The sequence below is a fragment of the Eriocheir sinensis genome, chromosome 44 (genome assembly GCF_024679095.1).
Source record: "Eriocheir sinensis breed Jianghai 21 chromosome 44, ASM2467909v1, whole genome shotgun sequence".
Lineage (NCBI taxonomy): Eukaryota > Metazoa > Arthropoda > Malacostraca > Decapoda > Varunidae > Eriocheir > Eriocheir sinensis.
The window spans coordinates 503,092-524,504 of NC_066552.1; the positions used below are offsets into that span (position 1 = coordinate 503,092).

The 21,413-nt window shown below is 43.4% G+C and overlaps 1 protein-coding gene across 34 annotated transcripts in view; it reads right to left on the reverse strand.

Moving 5' to 3' along the window:
* LOC126980236 (voltage-dependent calcium channel type A subunit alpha-1-like) overlaps positions 1 to 21,413 on the reverse strand; it is a 209,962-nt gene that overhangs the window by 85,372 nt on the left and 103,177 nt on the right. For 21 of the 34 annotated variants that reach the window (XM_050829870.1, XM_050829883.1, XM_050829879.1 and 18 more), the window contains exons 6-11: positions 11,942 to 12,097; positions 10,232 to 10,455; positions 9,195 to 9,298; positions 6,781 to 6,896; positions 4,369 to 4,437; positions 1,973 to 2,074 (exon numbers count right to left, since the gene is read on the reverse strand). In XM_050829870.1, the coding sequence (XP_050685827.1) occupies positions 1,973 to 2,074; positions 4,369 to 4,437; positions 6,781 to 6,896; positions 9,195 to 9,298; positions 10,232 to 10,455; positions 11,942 to 12,097 (771 nt within the window). Of the gene's footprint in view, positions 1 to 1,972; positions 2,075 to 4,368; positions 4,438 to 6,780; positions 6,897 to 8,473; positions 8,590 to 9,194; positions 9,299 to 10,231; positions 10,456 to 11,941; positions 12,098 to 21,413 lie in introns of all 34 variants that reach the window. The other 13 variants (XM_050829889.1, XM_050829900.1, XM_050829899.1 and 10 more) reach the window with 3 other exon arrangements.

Below are 21,413 nucleotides of genomic sequence, written 5' to 3' on the forward strand. Positions count from 1 at the left end.
TGCCTGCCTGACATGCCTGGCCTGCCTCACTGTCTAGCTGGACTGGAGTACAACATGGCATGGTAAAAAAGTCACTTCAGAAAATTCCAGTTAATACAAGTTGCTTTCATAGGATGAGTCTTTCTGCTGAACCCTGCCAGTGAACACATGTTGAGTGCTGCATCCATTACAGTGACTGCTGAGAGACCTGCTGACGGGTGAGCTGACCGCTGGGTGAGGGGCGTGAGGCACAGGACTTAGATATCAGTGGTTTAGGATGAAGGTGACTAACACAGACTGCCTCCCAGGAGGTGGTGTGCACGCCTAGCGGCCCTGACCTACAAGTTCATGCCACGTCTCACCAGTCATGGACCAGCCTTGAAACTTTTCATCAGACCTTGTTGTTGGCTTAAATAAAATATTAGAATTATATCTTAATCCAAAAGGATGTACAAACAGTAAGTACATCCAGTTTGAAGAGAGGGCCCATTGTATTATATGGATATATAAGGTATTAGGATAGTCTTTGTTCACATATGAACAGTGCAATGCTACACACACTCCCCTAGCCGTGCCTCCACCACTCTTTGTGCCGAGGGGCCGAGGCACACAGCACAGCAAGCCTCTGAGGGCCAGAAACAGTGATCAAGGCAAAAACAGAGTGCCGGGAGGAAGCGGTGCAACGAGAACAAGAGTGTCTAATCACAGCACTGCCGGGGATGAAATTTAATGAAAGAAACACAAAAAGGTGAAGGGAGGAACCCTCGGCACAAAGAATGTATTGGACACTGATAAGGGAACAACCCGGGACTCTGGATAATGGCCCGGCACACACCGGGCAGCAGCAGCACTGCATACCACTGAAGATGAGGAACAAAATTACTGCTTGAATATTTTACAAATATGTGAATTATGAAGATAAAAGATATTTTTTATAACCATGAACTTATAAATACTGGATTATCCAAGTGTCCTGAGTTATGTTAATGTCTGGGCAGCTGGTAAAAGTTATAATAAAAATTCTACATACGAAAAAATGTGTATGTACAGGCAAGACATATTTTGTAAATGTATAATATATATATATATATATATATATATATATATATATATATATATATATATATATATATATATATATATATATATATATATATATATATATATATATATATATATATATATGAATACACATGTAAGTTCTAGTTCATGAAGTTGAACTTAAACAAAAACCATTTATTGTTGACCATTCATGTTCTGAGCACATTGCAGAGACAAGAAAAGTGTCGCAGCCAAGTGAGGCGTGACAGGGGGGGTCAGCCACACGGACAGAATGGTCACTAAGAGAGAGTTGCTGCGCTAGGCTGCAGCTCAGAGGCTAAAAATTTTGGCCTGAAAACAGAGGATCATTATGACGGGAGGAAGAGTTTAGTAATGCTGGAGGTGGCAACAGAGGAAGACGGTTAAGGGTAAAGTAACAAAACACCAAACCTTTACTGAAACAAGTGTGTGGCGCGCAGCAGTACTTTGGAGGTGAGAGCCAGAAACAAGTGTCTTTGAGTATTTACAAGGGAGGTCATTGCTGACATGAATGCACTGCTTCAGGAGGACTGACTACAAGGTCATGCACAATGAGGAAACTTATGAAACTGTCCTCCCGAGAGATCAGACAAATGTGTTACTTGAGGAAACAGAACAAACTGGGTCTGGGAGGGAGAGCGGAGCGGCGCGGCGACTCACGCTCGGGACTCTGCTGTCTGAGAGATCTTGAGTGCACGATACGAAACAAGGCACAAAAGAACAGATAAAACAACGCAATGAAAACAAACAAACAAGTAAATTAGCACTGGAGAAACATTAACAAACTCATAAAAACGGAAAATCGAACCTGAAATGGGAAAACAAAACAAAATCAATCATCAATCGGAAAAATGCTATTTAACTGAAACCAAACCAAAGGAGGTGCCAACGTGAGCCTCTGGGCGCTACTCACCATCATCATCATCTGCCTCGTTGTCCTCGTCTTCTGTGTCAGTGCTTTTGCTCTTCCCCAAATGTTTCAGCTTTTTTCTCTTCGCCGCGGCCCTTCTCCGCGCTGCCGAAGAGGGAGAGAAAGTACGGTTAGGCATCGGAAATTATATACATTCATTAGGAGTAGGAATTGTAGTAGTAGACGTAGCAGTAGTAGTAGTAGTAGTAGTGATAGTTGATAGCAAGCATTAGTTTCTAGTAAGTAGTAGTAGTAGCAAAGCAGTAGTAGTAATAGTAGTAGCAGTAGTAGTCATAGCAATAGCATGATAGCAAAAGTAGAAGCATGTATTAGTAATTTTCTAGTTCGTAAGATGCTCAAAATGCTGGCTTGGAACATGATACCGGGGACTTACATACACTGGAAGCCCCGACAACTCAAGCATGTCTGTAACTTTGTGGTATTTACGCTACTGACTCGGAGATGAATGCAGGCTTGAACTGGGGATGCAAACCTAATTGATATGCCCCTCACTTGCAGCAAAGGAATCCAACACTATTAGAGCCATGTTAAACTTATGATATTTAGGATATTGTCTTTGGGGATGCAGACCCACTGATATGCCCCTCACTTGCAGCAAAGAAATCCAACACTATTAGAGCCATGTTAAACTTATGATATTTAGTATACTGTCTAGTGAATGAATGCAACCTTGAACTTGGGATGCAGACCTTACTGATATGCCACTCACTGACAGCAAAGGAATGCAACACTATTAGAGCCATGTTAAACTTATGATATTTAGTATACTGTCTAGTGAATGAATGCAACCTTGAACTTGGGATGCAAACCTAACTGATATGCCACTCACTGACAGCAAAGGAATGCAACACTATTAGAGCCATGTTAAAATTTGTTGTATAGAAGTTATTGTCTTGGTAAAGAATGCAGGCTTGAACTTGGGATGCAAACCTGATATGCCCCTCACTTGCAGCAAAGGAATCCAACACTATTAGAGCCATGTTAAACTTATGGTACAGGTAACTCTCGATTTACGTGAATTTGGTTTACGCGTTTTTGAAATAACGCGGGGTCCAAAATCCAAATAAATGTTTAATTTACACTTTTTTTTCACTTATACGCTACTCAACAATAGGGGTACGCAGTACCGGTACTAACGGTACCAGCTATACAGTACAATACCAGTACCAATACTAGCCAGTCGCTCATGGTGTCCCTCATTTCTCCCTCACATGAGTGAGGCTGAGATTGAGTGCCTGAGTGGATGTCTCGGTGATATGGATATTCTCTCTCTCTCTCTCTCTCTCTCTCTCTCTCTCTCTCTCTCTCTCTCTCTCTCTCTCTCTCTCCACTGAATGAACATTTATTTTTTGAAAGAAACCTACCTCTTGTTTGATTTACATTGTTTTTGATTTACGCGACCTCTTCAAGGACACAATACTCGCGTAAATCGAGTTACCTGTATTTAGGATACTGTCTAGTGAATGAAAGCAACCTTGAACTCGGAATGCAAACCTAACTGATATGCCACTCACTTAGAGCAAAGGAATCCAACACTATTAGAGCCATGTTAAACTTATGGTATTTAGGATATTGTCTAGTGAATGAATGCAACCAGTAGAGTAGAACGAGCATCATCCGCGTATGTTTTGATTCTCTTAACGCCTCTGTTCAAAGCATCACTGAACAAAGGATTTATGGCTCTTTACACTCTTCAAACCTACTAATCAACTTGATATATGGAGCATTGAGAAGAACGTGCATCATCCGCATATGTTTTGATTCTCTGTAATGCCTCTGTTCAAAGCCATACCATATAAGCATCACTGAACAAAGGGTTTATGGCTCTTTACACTCTTCGAACCTCCTAATAAACTTGATATATGGAGCGTTGAGAAGAACGAGCATCATCCGCATATGTTTTGACTCTCTTTAATGCCTCTGTTCAAAGCCATACCATATAAGCATCACTGAACAAAGGGCTTACGGCTCTTTAAACTCTTCGAACCTACTATAAAAACATGATATATGGAGCGTTGAGAAGAACGAGCATCATCCACATATCTTTTGACTCTCTTTAATGCCTCTGTTCAAAGCCATACCATATAAGCATCACTGAACAAAGGCCTTACGGCTTTTTAAACTCTTCGAACCTCCTATAAAAACTTGATATATGGACCATTGAGAAGAACGAGCATCCGCATATGTTTTGACTCTCTTTAATGCCTCTGTTCAAAGCCATACCATATAAGCATCACTGAACTTTATATATGCAAGAGACATGCAAAAAATATCTTCATCATCAGCATGCGTCTTGTTTTCGGATATGTTCAGTAAGTCAGGCTGCATGCATAGATGTGTCAGGACTTAAGACTAAACGAATCCTTAAGCAGACACACTTCTCTCACCCTCCATTATGTGAGCTTTCTCCTCGTCTGTCGTTCGTTCTTCGGCAAGGATCACCTCCTCTGCAAAATACGAAAGTGGTTAGTGGGTGGACTCCCGACTCTCGCCTTCATTTTTAGTCATGTTTACGATAGCTTCTTATCTTAAAGGCAGTGTTAGTAATAAGACTTGTAATCAAACCAGTAGAAAATAGCCTGTTTATGATAGCTTCTAATTTTAAAGGCAATGTTAGTAATAAGACTTGTAATCAAACCAGTAGAAAATAGCCTGTTTATGATAGCTTCTAATTTTAAAGGCAATGTTAGTGATAAGACTTGTAATCAAACCAGTAGAAAATAGCCTGTTTACGATAGCTTCTTATCTTATGGCAGTGTTAGTAATAAGACTTGTAATCAAACCAATAGAAAATAGCCTGTTTATGATAGCTTTTAATCTTATAGGCAGTGTTAGTAATAAGACTTGTAATCAAACCAATAGAAAATAGCCTGTTTATGATAGCTTCTTATCTTAAAGGCAATGTTAGTGATAAGACTTGTAATCAAACCAATAGAAAATAGCCTGTTTATGATAGCTTTTAATCTTATAGGCAGTGTTAGTGATAAGACTTGTAATCAAACCAATAGAAAATAGCCTGTTTATGATAGCTCCTAATCTTAAAGGCAATGTTAGTGATAAGACTTGTAATCAAACCAATAGAAAATAGCCTAACTTTTTTTTTTTTTTTTTACGTCAAAGGATGCGGCTCAAGGGCAACAAAAAGAGTACAAAAAAAAAAAAAGGCTGCTACTCGCCGCTCCCACAAAAGTAAAAAGTAAAGAGTGTTGATCCCTCTTTCAGCCGCCTCTTTGGATTCTTTTTAGGAACAGCGAGTAGCGGGCTTTTTTTTATCCGTAAAGAAGGAGAGAAAGAGACAGAGGAGGGATGCTTTTTTTTATACGTAAAGAAGGAGAGGAAGAGACAGAGGAGGGATGCTTTTTTTTATACGTAAAGAAGGAGAGAAAGAGACAGAGGAGGGATGCTTTTTTTTATACGTAAAGAAGGAGAGAAAGAGACAGAGGAGGGATGCTTTTTTTTATACGTAAAGAAGGAGAGAAAGAGACAGAGGAGGGATGCTTTTTTTTATACGTAAAGAAGGAGAGAAAGAGACAGAGGAGGGATGCTTTTTTTTATCCGTAAAGAAGGAGAGAAAGAGACAGAGGAGGGATGCTTTTTTTATACGTAAAGAAGGAGAGAAAGAGACAGAGGAGGGATGCTTTTTTTTATACGTAAAGAAGGAGAGGAAGAGACAGAGGAGGGATGCTTTTTTTTATACGTAAAGAAGGAGAGAAAGAGACAGAGGAGGGATGCTTTTTTTTATACGTAAAGAAGGAGAGAAAGAGACAGAGGAGGGATGCTTTTTTTTATACGTAAAGAAGGAGAGAAAGAGACAGAGGAGGGATGCTTTTTTTTATACGTAAAGAAGGAGAGGAAGAGACAGAGGAGGGATGCTTTTTTTTATACGTAAAGAAGGAGAGAAAGAGACAGAGGAGGGATGCTTTTTTTATACGTAAAGAAGGAGAGGAAGAGACAGAGGAGGGATGCTTTTTTTATACGTAAAGAAGGAGAGAAAGAGACAGAGGAGGGATGCTTTTTTTTATACGTAAAGAAGGAGAGAAAGAGACAGAGGAGGGATGCTTTTTTTATATGTAAAGAAGGAGAGGAAGAGACAGAGGAGGGATGCTTTTTTTTATACGTAAAGAAGGAGAGGAAGAGACAGAGGAGGGATGCTTTTTTTTATACGTAAAGAAGGAGAGGAAGAGACAGAGGAGGGATGCTTTTTTTATATGTAAAGAAGGAGAGGAAGAGACAGAGGAGGGATGCTTTTTTTTATCCATAAAGAAGGAGAGAAAGAGACAGAGGAGGGATGCTTTTTTTATACGTAAAGAAGGAGAGAAAGAGACAGAGGAGGGATGCTTTTTTTTATACGTAAAGAAGGAGAGAAAGAGACAGAGGAGGGATGCTTTTTTTATCCGTAAAGAAGGAGAGAAAGAGACAGAGGAGGGATGCTTTTTTTTATCCATAAAGAAGGAGAGAAAGAGACAGAGGAGGGATGCTTTTTTTTATACGTAAAGAAGGAGAGGAAGAGACAGAGGAGGGATGCTTTTTTTTATACGTAAAGAAGGAGAGGAAGAGACAGAGGAGGGATGCTTTTTTTATACGTAAAGAAGGAGAGAAAGAGACAGAGGAGGGATGCTTTTTTTATACGTAAAGAAGGAGAGAAAGAGACAGAGGAGGGATGCTTTTTTTATACGTAAAGAAGGAGAGAAAGAGACAGAGGAGGGATGCTTTTTTTTATACGTAAAGAAGGAGAAGGAGAGGAAGAGACAGAGGAGGGATTAAGGATACGCAAGGCTTAGGATACATACCTGCTTTACATATCCACTCCACATACCCATTCAACTCTCTCTCTAACTGCTGCTGTCTTCTAAGTTTTAAAAATTCTTGTCTATTTTCTACTCGCTCTCTCTCCTTAGCAAATTCACTGGAAGCAAGAAGAGGGGAGAGGGTAATACATGATACAGGAGTTAAATATAAGCTGCAGGAATAATGGTAATGACAACAGCCATAGAGTCATAGGAAGCCATAAAATAGAGGAGAGTCTGGCCGGCCTCATCGTAGACGCCATGTTGTAATCAGAAGAGTCGTCCGTGAAATTCAATTAATGGTGGTATGATAGTGTTTTCTTATGGTCTTGGGACTTATTCGAGACCCTGATGATACCTAAAACACATAAAAAACATATCGTTGTCAATTTGAATTCCGCAAGGCTCTATTGATAACATTCAGACGCCTGCGATGTAGTTCAAATTGACGATGATATGATATTAGTTGTTGTGGTCTAGGGGCTTATTCGAGACCCTTACAATACCTAGAGCCCGCCAAAATATATCATATCAGTGGCATTTCAATTTTCACAAGGCCCTTCTGTTAACATTAAGACGCCTGGGATGTAGTTCAAATTGATGATGATATATTAGTTTTTGTGGTCGAGGGACTTATTCGAGACCCTTACAATACCTAGAGCCCACCAAAATATATCGTATCAGTGGCATTTCAATTTTCGCAAGGCTCTCTTTAGGTAACAGTTAGGCACCTATGATAAGGCCGGCCAAACTCTCCTGTGCTATGGTGCTAAGAATAATAACTCTGGGGGTCAACGATACACAATACGCATTTTAATAAGCCTCGGTAAATACGCTCATGTATGCCACTAAGTACGTACGCCCAACGCAGCTCTTCTGGGGTATCACTGGCGCACACCTTGGCCTCGGAAAGTATGTAACTACAACTCTCCCTGATCAAGCATGTATTTTTCTTCTGATGGATATGGAATGCTAAACTAAGACTTACATATACAAATTGGCACTGTTTGGCATCTTCACTCGGCACTGGATATGAATGAAAGGTATCTAGCATATATACAACTTGGCCTCAGAAAGCAACCTCAACAAGCATATATTTTCCTTCTGATGTATATGAAAAGCTGAACTAAGACTTACAAATAAAAATCAGCAGTGACTGTTTGGCATCTCCATTTGGTACCTAGTGACTCATATATAAGTGGCTATACACACTATTTACATATATCGTAGCTCACAGCACATACAGCTTCATTACGACAAGCTGCAATATCACTCTTTTATATATCATTATTTCCCGTACCTCAACTTCACTTTGGCAGCTGAGCGGAGGAGTTTGATTTAAGTAGTGAAAGCACGGCAGCATTACGGAACAAGCTGTCATTATTTCCCGTATTTCAACATCACTTCAGCAGCTGAGCGAAGGAGTTACGAAGGGTTACGGAACAAGCTGTTATTATTACCCCTACACTTCACTTCACTTCAGCAGCTGAGCGAAGGAGTTACGAAGGGTTACGGAACAAGCTGTCATTATTTACCCAACTTCAACTTCAACTTCAGCAACTGAGCGGAGGAGTCTGATATACCTAGTGAAAGCACGGAAGGGTTACGGAACAAGCAGTGTGTCGGGGATTATACGATTATACTGTTTCTGGCCTTCTACCACCACCACCACCACCACCACCACCAGCGCCAGTACCTGCTTCACATATCCAGTCAAAGTAACCTGTGAAAGCCTCGGTAAAATTTCTCCGTATCCTAAGCTTCCGATGATGTTCTCGCTTTTCGACGCGCTTCCTCTCGTTGGAAAATTCTCTGTAGGGTAAGCCATTATTATTTTTTTTTTTAGGTAGACTGTGCTTTGAATTCAGTGACGGCAGACCCAATCAACATCCACTCTTTATGTATGGAGTGGAGATATGTGTGTGTGTGTGTGTGTGTGTGTGTGTGTGTGTGTGTGTGTGTGTGTGAGTGTGTAAGAGTGTGTGTACGTGTGTGTGTGTGTTTACTGAGGTTGTCTGTACAGGATATGGAGTGAAGATGTGTGTATGTGTATGTATGTGTGTGTGTGTGTGTGTGTGTGTTTTCATCGTGGTCGTAATATGTGTGTATGTGTATGTAAGTGTGTGTGTGTGTGTGTGTGTGTGTGTGTGTAAGATTTGAGTTACGTCCACATTCTCAAATACTTCCAGGCTTACACACACACACACACACACACACATTGGATAAGGCTTTCATAGAGGCTGTGTGTGTGTGTGTGTGTGTGTGTGTGTGTGTGTGTGTGTGTGTGTGTTAGTAGTATTTCCATAGGTAGTTTTATTCTCAAGCATTTCCAGGAGTAAACACAATATGAACATGGTTATCAATAGAAGGAGGAGGAGGAGGGAGAGGAGGAGAGCGGGACGACTTGCAACACTTACCCAGACAACACACCAAGAACTAAGTTGAGCATGAAAAAAGACCCCAACACGATGAGGGGCACAAAGTAGAGGAAGTTGAATTTTGCACCCATGGCATCGTTTGTCTGCGGAGAGGAGAAGAGGGTTAGTGGAGGCTTACGTAGCTTAGGGGTCTGTTAGTTCAGGGAGGAGGTTAGTGACGGATGCTGAGGCTATGGGCTGCTTTCACAGTCTGTTTGTTTTGATCGTTACCAATGGCGGCGATCGATGGTATAGTTTTCCATGTGAAACTGGCTTGTGGGGTAGTGGCGACTGCAGAGGAAGCGAGAGGTGTTGAGAGTGTGTGGCAAGGTGCGGGGCTAGGCTAACCCCGCAGCCGCCACTACCCCATCGGCCAGTTTTACATGGAAATACTATAGCAACGATCACCACCGCTGGTAACAATCAAAACAAACAAAATGACTGTGAAAGCGGCCCAAAGACACCTTTATATTTCAGAACTATTCTTGCCTCTCATAAAAGTTGCTGGGATTTTCATGGACTGTTTTGAGATCCTAGTGATAGTTTTACCTGGCTTATGTATCTTGAATGGAAAAAACACCCATGAAAAAACAGGCTAATCTTCACTGTGGCCTCGAGAAACAGTCATAATGAGAACCTAACATTTAACCTGGTAGCAGCGGGGATCATGTTTCTCAAAGGCCCCTCTAAGCAAGAAAACTGAGAAAAAATCACCCCTCACACAAACCATTTCATAATATTTATCAAAGCATTTGTGATTGGATTATGTATCATCTATTTTGGGGAGTTTATAACATGGGACAAATTTGGCCCGTCGCTGCTACACGGTAAAGCCACAAATTTGGCTCGTCACTGCGACACAGTAAAGCCACAAATTTGGCCCGTTGCTGCTACACAGTAAAGCCACAAATCTGGCTCGTCACTGCTACATGGTAAAGCCACAAATTTGGCCCATCGCTGCTACCGGGTTAAGAATACAACCTAACCAGAAAAACAAAAGGCATAATACATTCCCGAACACCAATGTCTTTACTCACCCAGTAGAGAATGGCTGTCCAGCCCTCCTGCGTGATGCACTGAAACACAGTCAACATAGCAAACCCAATATTATCAAAGGACGTGATACCATAGTTGGGCCCGACCCACAGCTCCAGGCAGGTGGAGATCTCCGCATCACAGACGTAGGCACCGGAGGGGGCCTCGGACTTATTATCCGACGTATAACAGGGTGTGGCCATCTCTCCCTCCGTCACTATTTGATCTGCAAGGACATGGCGCGGTGAGGAACGGAAGATGAGAGAGAGAGAGAGAGAGAGGGAGGGAGGGGAGAGACATGCTATCGGGGAGAGGAACGGAAGATGAGAGAGAGAGAGAGAGAGAGAGAGAGAGAGAGAGAGAGAGAGAGAGAGAGAGAGAGAGAGAGAGAGAGAGAGAGAGAGAGAGAGAGAGAGAGAGAGAGAGAGAGAGAGAGAGAGAGAGAGAGAGAGAGAGAGAGAGAGAGAGAGAGAGAGAGAGAGAGAGAGAGAGAGAGAGAGAGAGAGAGAGAGAGAGAGAGAGAGAGAGAGAGAGAGAGAGAGAGAGAGAGAGAGAGAGAGAGAGAGAGAGAGAGAGAGAGAGAGAGAGAGAGAGAGAGAGAGAGAGAGAGAGAGAGAGAGAGAGAGAGAGAGAGAGAGAGAGAGAGAGAGAGAGAGAGAGAGAGAGAGAGAGAGAGAGAGAGAGAGAGAGAGAGAGAGAGAGAGAGAGAGAGAGAGAGAGAGAGAGAGAGAGAGAGAGAGAGAGAGAGAGAGAGAGGGAGGGAGGGGAGAGACATGCTATCGAGGGGAGGAACGGAAGATGAGAGAGAGAGAGAGGGAGAGGAAGGACATGCTATCGACGGGAGGAACGGAAGATGAGAGAAAGAGAGAGAGAGGGGGGGGGGGGGAAGACATGCTATCGAAGGAGTTTGAGGAAGTGGAGAAGGAGGAGAAGGAGGAGGAGGGAAGGCATGCAGACAGTGAGAAAGAGGTGACCCAATAGCATTGTACAGGAACACGAATGGAATGGACATGTTGGATAGAAATGATCGAGACGGAAGGGGGGTAGGCAACTAAGAGGACACAGTAAGGAATTGAAAAAGGGGACTTGTTTGAAAGGCATAAGGAAGTTCAGTTTTCCATACATAAGCAAAGACATTGTTGAGGTGGGCAGTGTCCGTATAGCGAAGGAAAAGTTGGACAAATATAAATTGGGAGACAGGACTGACCGAGCTTAGTTCAGGCCCTGTAAACCAGAAATAGGTAAATACACACACACACACACACACACACACACACACACACACACACACTGGCCCATCCACACACACAGATTCATTTTAGTGCCTTGAGCTGTCTCCCTGGCTGTAAATAAAACACACACACACACACACACACACACACACACACACACACACATACACAGATAAATGTAGATATGGAGAGGGACTATTAGAGCTTAGCTTGGGCCCGGTAGACTACAAATAGGTAAATACAAATAGGTAAATACACACACACACAGGAAGATATGAGGAGGCTGAACATCACAGAAGAAATGGCTATGGACCGGCAACAGTGGAGGAGGCTCATGTCCCGTCCAACCCCACCATAGGGAATAAATGGACGTTAAACTATGATGATGATGATGATGATGACGATAAATACACACATACACACACACACACACACACACACACACACACACACACACACACAGAACCACGGAACACTTACCTAGGTCGGCTAAACTGTAGCATGTTTTATGGAGAGCACCAGAGTAGAATTCAAGGCCGATGATGGCAAAGATAACGATAGCGAAGAGGACGAGCAGCCCAATTTGAAGGAGGGGCGCCATCGCCTTTATGATGGACTTGAGAACCACCTGCAGGCCTGGGAACAGAGCGGCGTGTTGACAAGGGCAAGGGAGGGTGTCGAGGGGCAGGAGTTTGGGGGCTGTCAAGGCATGCAACTGAAGGGGCAGATGGAGGGATGGGAGGGCAGGGAGAGAGAGAGAGAAAGAGAGAGAGGGGGAGGGTAGGCATGCTAGGAGGAGGAGGAGGAGGACAGGTAGAGAGGAAGGGAAAAGACATGCTATCAGAAGAGGTGGAGGAGGAGGAGATGGAGGAGGATGCATAGAGAGAGAGAGAGGGAGGAGAAAAAACATGCTATCCAGAGAGATGGGGGAGGAGGAAGAGGAGGAGGGAGAAAAGGAGGGAAAGAGTGGAGGCATGCTAGTAGGGAAGAAGAAGAAGAGGAGGAGGAGGAGGAGGAGGAGGATGCAAGGTAAAACACACTGGAAGGATATGGGACAGAGGAGGCAAACTTTCAATACACGAGAGGGAATCAAATGGTCATGCAATAGGCTACAGGGAGTTGGAATACACTGAGGGTGGGATTGTGGCAGTGAATAAGGTACTGGAGACTTCTAAGGTTAGGTTACTGGATACACATGCAGCCACAGTTGAAATACGGGACTTGGATAGGTATGGGGGACTGTGACATGGGTTTGGAATGGTCAAGGAATAGGCTATGGGTGGAATGCAAATTGGAATGGGATTAGGAGACTTCTGGGGTTAGGTTGCTGGGTATGCATGCAGCCACAGTTGAAATAGGGGACTTGGATAGGTAACAAGGCGGGTACTGTGACATAGGAGGCTCAGGGTGTGGGTGCTAAGTCTCTTCAAACCAAGTGTTCCTCTGGCTGGATTCCTTTCTTCCCTTAACTCACTTATTATACGAGATACACAGTTAAGGTTGACGCCATTAGAATCAACAGGGAGTGCAAAGCTAATGCAGTGGTGTAGCATAAGTCTGTTTTGGGGGAATAAGTCGCTGGTGTCCGCTCCGTAGTGCATCACGGGAGCCGCTGAGTAATGTAAACGCGGCAGGTCAGGACCGTAGAGTTTACCGCCGTCTCCGCCTGTAACACAGTATATCTTGAAGGCATTGGGAAGTTGGCGGTAATCTGCTGGACATCTTGCTGAAAAACCTTCTACTAACATTTGGAGGCTTTAATCTATACATGGAATGATGCACTACGGTTTCAATAGCTAGCAAAGGACTATGATTTGTAATAAGTGTCATACACATTACGAAACTGTTCTTAATTCTTTACTTGTCACCATCCCCTTATTTTTTGTTTTACTTATTGTTTTGGCGTCAACCATAACCGTCTGTCTTTTTATAATACGAGAATGTCTGGCAATCATTTCCAAGGCAATAAACACTTGATTCGAACATACTATAGTTATGACATACTTGTGAAGGGAAGGGAAGGGAAGGAAGGGAAGGGGAAGAACAGAACATGCAGAATGGAAGGGAAGGAAGGGAAAGGAAGAAAAGAAATGGAGAGGAGGGACATGCTTAGGAGGGGTAGGGAAGAGAAGGGAAAGAAAGGAAGGGAAGGAAAGGGAAGGGAAGGGAAGGAAAGGGAAGGGGAAGAGCATGCAGAATGGAAGGGAAGGAAGGGAAAGAACATGCAGAAGGAAAGAGAAGGGAAGGTATCGTAAGGGAATGAAAGGATAGAGAAGGGGAGGGGAAGGGCATGCTTAGGAAGGGAAGGGAAGGGAAGAGAAGGGGAGGGGAAGGGCATGCTTAGGAAGGGAAGGGAAGGGAAGAAAAGCGAAAGAAAGGAAAGGAAGGAAAGGGAGGGAAGGGAAGAGATACGACATGCAGAAAGGAAGGGAAGGGAAGGGAAAGAAAGGGAAGGGAAGGGAAGGGAAGAGTTGGAGAGAGTAGGAACATGCTCAGGAAGGGTAGGGAAGGGAAGGGAATGAAAGGAAAGAGAAGGTAAGGGGAAGGGCATGCTTAGGAAGGGAAGGGAAGGGCAGTAAGGGTTCTATATACAAAAATACAGTCAAGGGGGCTTATGAGCTTACAGTATTGGGGGTATATGCAAAAATTCTCCATGTTGACTGATTAAGGGGAAGAGGTCAATGATAGTTAGATTATGGGGGAAAAAGGCTTCACATAATTACGATATACCAATAAAGTGCAAAAACTGGCATAATACAAAATGGACACTTACAAAAATAGGAGAATAGGACGAGGAGGAGGAGGAGGAGGAGGAGGAGGTTGGGGGATGTGTCAATCATTACAAAAAAAAGCATAAATGGGAAAAAAATATTAAAAAAATCATAAGAAAATAAACAAAGGGATCAGATATATATAAAAAATCCATTGCACAATAGTTAGGAGGGTTGGCAATCACGCACACACGCACACACAAACACACAATAATGAAAAAAAACATTGCTAGATTAATTAACGGAATACAAACATCAATATATATAAAAAAAAAGACAGAAAACGGAAGCTACGCGTATTTTAAAAGCGGACACTAAAGTAAATGATTGACACGGCTTACTCTAAAAGGAGAAGGAGTTTGAGGAGGAGGAGGAGGAGGAGGAGGAAGAGGAGGAGGTTACGACTGAGAAATAAAAAAAAAATGGTAGGGTGGAGTGGAGAGAGAGAGAAAGGGGAGATAAAGAGGGGAGGGAGGAAGAAGAGGGAGAGGAGATGAAGAAGATATAGAAGAAAAAGAAGGAGGAGGAGGAGGAGGAAGAGGAGAAGGACGAGGAGGAATAAATCTGATGGAAGGAAGGTATTAGGTGACATGCAAGATTAGGAAACAGAGGAGGAGGAGGAAGAGGAGGAGGAAGAAGAGGAGGAGGAGGGGTCACAATATAACACAAGGGGAAGCTTATGACAAGACAACATCACCCCTCACGAGTATTGGAGGGGGAGATAAGGGGAGAGAGGGGGAGAGGGGAGTGTTAAGAGGGACAGCTGTTAACACTAGGACCACTGGGAACACTAATAGAACAAGACACACAATGAGCTAGGAAAAAACAATAGCAAATGTTCGCAGGCTAACACACACCTTTCCTAGTACCAAAACCTCACCCCGGGGACATAAAAAGGATAAAAGAACTATGTAAACTTAACCCTCAAGTTCAAAATACCCCCAGAATACGGACTTTGATGAGCGAGTGGGTATTCTGATGGCAGTTCAACCCTAAGCCAATTTTAAATCTGGGTTTTTTAAGCATATCGGCATCTCAGTTTGCCTGTTTGAAGAGCCTCTCGTATAAGTTATCTGGGCTTTCATGGGCTGTTTTGTGACCCCAGGGATAGTTTGACATGGCTTCTGCAACTTCAAACGTAAAAGTCACCCATGAAAATCCTCTGTGGCCTAATTGAAAAGACTCGTATAAGTAGTTTGGCTTTTCATGGATTGTTTTGTGACCCCAGAGATAGTTTGACATGGCTTCTGCAACTTCAAACGTAAAAGTCACCCATGAAAACCCTCTGTGGCCTAATTGAAAAGACTGTTAGTTATCTGGGCTTTCATGGGCTGTTTTGTGACCCCAGGGATAGTTTGACAAGGCCTCTGCATCTTCAAACGTAAAAGTCACCCATGAAAATCCAGTTACTCTTTTCTGCGGCCTCTTTAAAATGCCTTTCGTATAATGCTGGTCTTTTCATGGACTGTTTTGTGATGCCAGGGATAGTTTGACACGGCCTCTGCTCCTCTGAACGGGAAAATCAACCCCAATGAAAATCCAGTTACTCTTTTCTGCGGCCTCTTTAAAATGCCTTTCGTATAATGCTGGTCTTTTCATGGACCATTTTGTGACCAAAGTGATAGTCTGACACGGCCTCTGCATCTTCAAACGTAAAAGTCACCCATGAAAATCCAGTTACTCTTTTCTGCGGCCTCTTTAAAATGCCTTTCGTATAATGCTGGTCTTTTCATGGACTGTTTTGTGACCCCAGGGATAGTTTGACACGGCCTCTGCATCTTCAAGCGTAAAAGTCACCCATGAAAATCCAGTTACTCTTCCCTGTGACCTTGTACATTTAACAATATGGACCTAAATATATGTCATAGTTTTTATCCTCATTCCTCCCCGGCGTGAGTAACTAAGGGCCAGTTCAACACTCCAGCACAGTCATTGTAAGCGCCGAAACCAAACTACATTCTCCACAATGGTCCGTTAAGTCTACTCGGTACCAGATATTAAAGAGATTTCATGTGTGGATTCCTAAAATTTCCTACTTTTTATATCAACGCCAAACACTATACAATGAATTTTCATCGTGTTTGGCTGGGGAGCTTATAAACTTGCTGCAGTGAGGCCGGATTCATCAAACCACTTACGAGACCTGTTGTTGGTAAGTCTTCCGGTAACTCCATCATCTAGGGACGCTCTTGATCTTAAGGCGAACCAATGGCAATGAAAGAAGTGTCGACCAGGTCAGTACTTCATTCACTGTTATCGGAGCGGCCTAAACACATGAATCATACGTAGAAGACAGATTTGCTTAACCCGGTAACAGCGACGGGTCAAATTTGTGGCTTTACCATGTAGCAGTGATGGGCCAAATTTTTACCATGATATAAACCCCTCAAAAAATAATAATAATAATAGATGATGCACAAACTGATATAAACCCCTCAAAAAATAATAATAATAATAGATGATGCACAAACTGATATAAACCCCTCAAAAAATAATAATAATAATAGATGATGCACAAACTGATCACAAATGCATTGGTACCATATATTATGAAATGGTTTGCGTGAGTGATGATTTTTTTCTCATTAATTCGCTTAGAGGGGCCTTTAAGATACATGTTCCCCGCAGCTACCAGGTTAAAGACTTATACCAACGACCGGTCCTGTAGTGGCTTGATGAATCCGGCCCCTGGACTGTAAAATTGGCCCTAAGAGGAAAGGTGTGTAGGAGCCATCGAACCTGCCCTATGAGAGGAGAGCGTGACTATAGAGCTTTGCAATGGACGTCTGAGGAAGCCATAAGGAGAAAAAAGTCTGAGCTGAGGGGGAGTGAAAAAAAATTAAGGGTAGTATCTTCCAAAAAAAATATATATATACACAGGTACTGAACAGGTAAATATATGTACAAGTTACGTATATTGCATCTTACACCTGCGAGATATGATAGTTAACGTCTGTTGAGTATATATATAAGATTAATGCAGAAAAACAAATGAGCAGCAGCACTTAGAGAATTAAAAATGACTTGTGATAATATAAAAAAATAAAAATAAACATAAGATTCGGGACAGCAGACGCCAGGGTCATTTTGGGGTCATAAACTTTTTTCTTTTTTTTTCTTTCTCTTGATCGTGTTCTGTACAGGTCAAACACAAGAGTGAATCCTTTATACAGTATGGGCCTCGGGATATGGGGGGGGGGGTAATAGGGGGAGGGGGGGGACAGAGAGAGACAAGGGGACCAAATATGACAAAACAAATGCCTGACGAGTTTTAATCTCTCTCTTTTTTTATATATACACAAATTTTCATGGGTCGAGGAATGAATGGATGGGAGGAAAGGGAGAGGAAAGGGGGAGAGGAAAGGGAGGAAAGGGAGAGAGAGGAAGGGAGAGAAAAATACACACAAAAACAGGGGGAGAAAAATGCACTTCCACCCTCATTAAAAACTACAGGAGGAGGAGGAGGAGGAGGAGGAGGAGGTGGGGGTGGAGGAGAAGGTGGGCTTGGTCTCGGTCTTGGCCACTGGAGAACCCGATGGAGGAGGAGGAGGAGGAGGAGGAGAGAAGGGAGGAAGGAGGAAGGAGGGAGGGAAGAAAAGGAAGGAAAAAGGAGGAAAAATCTAAAAAAAAAAAAAAAAAAAAAAAACATTGAAGGGAGACAAAAAAATACTTTCATCCCCTTATCAAAAATACCACAGCAGGGGGAGGAGGAGGGGAGGGGGAGGGGGGGAGGGGGAGGGGAGGAACGTTACCTTCGAAAACGTTTTAACATTATTTTTTTTGTGCAACGTTTGTGAATTTCCAAATGGGGGTGGGGAGCTTCTTTTTTGGGGGGGTGAGGAGGGAGGAGAGGGGGGGGCCAGCACTGATTTGCGTGAGGGGGGAGGGAGGGAGGGGGAGGGGCTGACCTGAGTGCCATGAGAAGGGGGGGGAGGTAAGGAAGGGAGGAGGGAGGGAGAGATGGAGGAAAGGAGGGAGAGAGGGAGGGAGAGGAGGGAGAATAAAAGTGAGTGTCATCCCCCTCCTCCTCCTCACTGTCCTCCTCCTCCTCCTCCTCTTCTCTTCTCCCACAAGCCAAGTCGCCAAGAGGTCAGGTCAGGTCAGGTCACATCACTCTGCCATGACCTGAGATTCTGCGAGCTTGGCCTGGTTTAACCCCCGCCTCCCGTCCTCTTCCCGCACACACGCACACACGCACACACATACACGCACAAATGCAGTCGTATATATATATTTAAGAAGTCAAGCAGCATTCCGTACGGCAAACCAGGACTCAAAGTGCAGAAACAGCGCAGAAGTGGTGAAATATGGTGCCCTGCATGGCTGGAAACAGCGGGTGAGGAGGGAGGAAGGTGGAAGGAAAGATTGCTGAAAGGGGATATGGGAGAAGAATGGAGGGAGGAAGGATGCTGGTATGAAGGGAGGAAGGAAGGAAGGAGGGAAGGAAGGAGGATAGGATATGGGAGAGAAGAATGGAAGGGGCAAGGAAGGATGCTGGTATGAAGGGGAAGGAAGGAAGGAAGGGAGGGAAGGAAGGAAGGGGAGAATGCGAATGGATAGGATATGGGAGAGAAGAATGGAAGGGGCAAGGAAGGATGCTGGTATGAAGGGGAAGGAAGGAAGGAAGGGAAGGAAGGAAGGAAGGGGAGATTGCGAATGGATAGGAGATGGGAGAGAAGAATGGAAGGGGCAAGGAAGGATGCTGGTATGAAGGGGAAGGAAGGAAGGAAGGAAGGGGAGATTGCGAATGGATAGGAGATGGGAGAGAAGAATGGAAGGGGCAAGGAAGGATGCTGGTATGAAGGGGAAGGAAGGAAGGAAGGAAGGGAAGGAAGGAAGGGGAGATTGCGAATGGATAGGATATGGGAGAGAAGAATGGAAGGGGTAAGGAAGGATGCTGGTATGAAGGGGAAGGAAGGAAGGAAGGAAGGAAGGGAAGGGGAGAATGGAAGGGTAAGGAAGGATGCTGGTATGAAGGGGAAGGAAGGAAGGGAAGGAAGGAAGGAAGGGGAGATTGCGAATGGATAGGAGATGGGAGAGAAGAATGGAAGGGGCAAGGAAGGATGCTGGTATGAAGGGGAAGGAAGGAAGGAAGGAAGGGGAGAATGCGAATGGATAGGATATGGGAGAGAAGAATGGAAGGGGTAAGGAAGGATGTTGGTATGAAGGGAAAGGATGGAAGGGCGGGAGAGAAGGAGGATGAAGAAAGATGAAAGGATATGTGGATTAGGGGTTAGGAAAAGATGGATGGGAGAGAAGGAAGGATATTGGTAGGAGTGTAGGAGTTAGAAGGATGTAAACTAGTAGGATATTGGTCTTGGAAGAGGAAAGGACACTTGATATAAGGATGGTAGGACAAGGAAGAAGGATGATAGGAAGTGAAAGGATATGAAGGGGTGGACAGTCGTAGGATATGGGTTATGGGAGAGGAAAGGGAAGTGACTGTAGGATACTGGGACGGAAGGAAGTGGAAGGATATGAAAGGATGGACAGTCGTAGGATATGGGTTATGGGAGTGGAAAGGAAAGTGACTAGGATGCTGGGAAGGAAGGAAGTGGAAGGATATGAAAGGGTGGTAGGATATGGAAGGATATGTAGGATGTGAGTCTTAGGATAGGTAAGGATGGGGGGTTGAAGATGCTGGGAGAGAGAGAGAGAGAGAGAGAGAGAGAGAGAGAGAGAGAGAGAGAGAGAGAGAGAGAGAGAGAGAGAGAGAGAAATAGGAAGTGTAGGTCTCTCTCTCTCTCTCACTGATTAGCACACTTTGAAAATAAAACAAAAACAAAAAAAGAAAACAAAAACACGTGACCTCTCCTACGATCTCTTTTATAATAACGACCTCTGAGTAACGATCTCTTAGCTACGATCTCTTAGTTACGACCGCTTCTTGTTACGATATCTTAAGTTACGACCACTTCTCATCACGATATCTGAAGTTACGACCACTTCTAATTACGATATCTTAAGTTGCGACCGCTATAGTTACGATCTCTTAGTTACGACCTCTTCCAGTTACGATATCTTAAGTTACGACCGCTATAGTTACGATCTCTTAGTTACGACCGCATCTAGTTACGACATCTTAAGTTACGACCGCTTCTAGTTACGATATCTTAAGTTACGACCGCTTCTAGTTACGATATCTTAAGTTACGACCGCTTTAGTTACGATCTCTTAGTCAACTTTAACTTTCTCTGATTCACTCTCTCTCTCTCTCTCTCTCTCTCTCTCTCTCTCTCTCTCTCTCCTTCCATCTACATCAGTAACCATCCTTAGAACCTTCCCAAGCCTTCCTTACAACGAACTCACAACGGTAAAACAAACGAACGAACGAACGAACGAAGGCCAAGGAGAAAGGAGTCATAACTGTTATCGGTTGTACACACACACACACACACACACACACACACACACACACACACACACACACACACACACATCTATGCACCACCACCACCACCACCTGCACACACCCACGTATTTGCCTAATCAATATCCCCAGGTAGCCCTAAGTAAGTTTTCCTCCTCCTCCTCCTCCTCTTGGTAGCCTCACGGGAATCACAATACCTCTCTCTCTTCTCTTAGTTGGATATGAAGCGTATAGGAAATGGGAACGACCTGACCCCTTAGTAACGACGTCTATTGGTTAGGATTTCTTAGTTACGATCTCTTAGTTACGATCTTGTAGTTACGAAGTCTTGTAGTTACGATCTCTCTTAGTAATGACCTCTTAGTAATGACGTCTATTGGTTAGGATTTCTTAGTTACGATCTCTTAGTTACGATCTTGTAGTTACGACGACTTGTAGTTACGATCTCTCTTAGTAATGACCTCTTAGTAATGACGTCTATTGGTTAGGATTTCTTAGTTACGATCTCTAAGTTACGATCTTGTAGTTACGAAGTCTTGTAGTTACGATCTCTCTTAGTAATGACCTCTTAGTAACGACGTCTAATAATTACGATTTCTTAGTTAAGACCTCTTAGTTACGATCTCTTAGTTACGATCTTGTAGTTAAGACGTCTTGTAGTTACGACCTCTCTTAGTTACGATCTCTTAGTTACGATCTTGTAGTTAAGACGTCTTGTAGTTACGACCTCTCTTAGTTACGATCTCTCTTAGTAACGACCTCTTAGTAACGACGTCTAATAGTTACGATTTCTTAGTTCAGACCTCTTAGT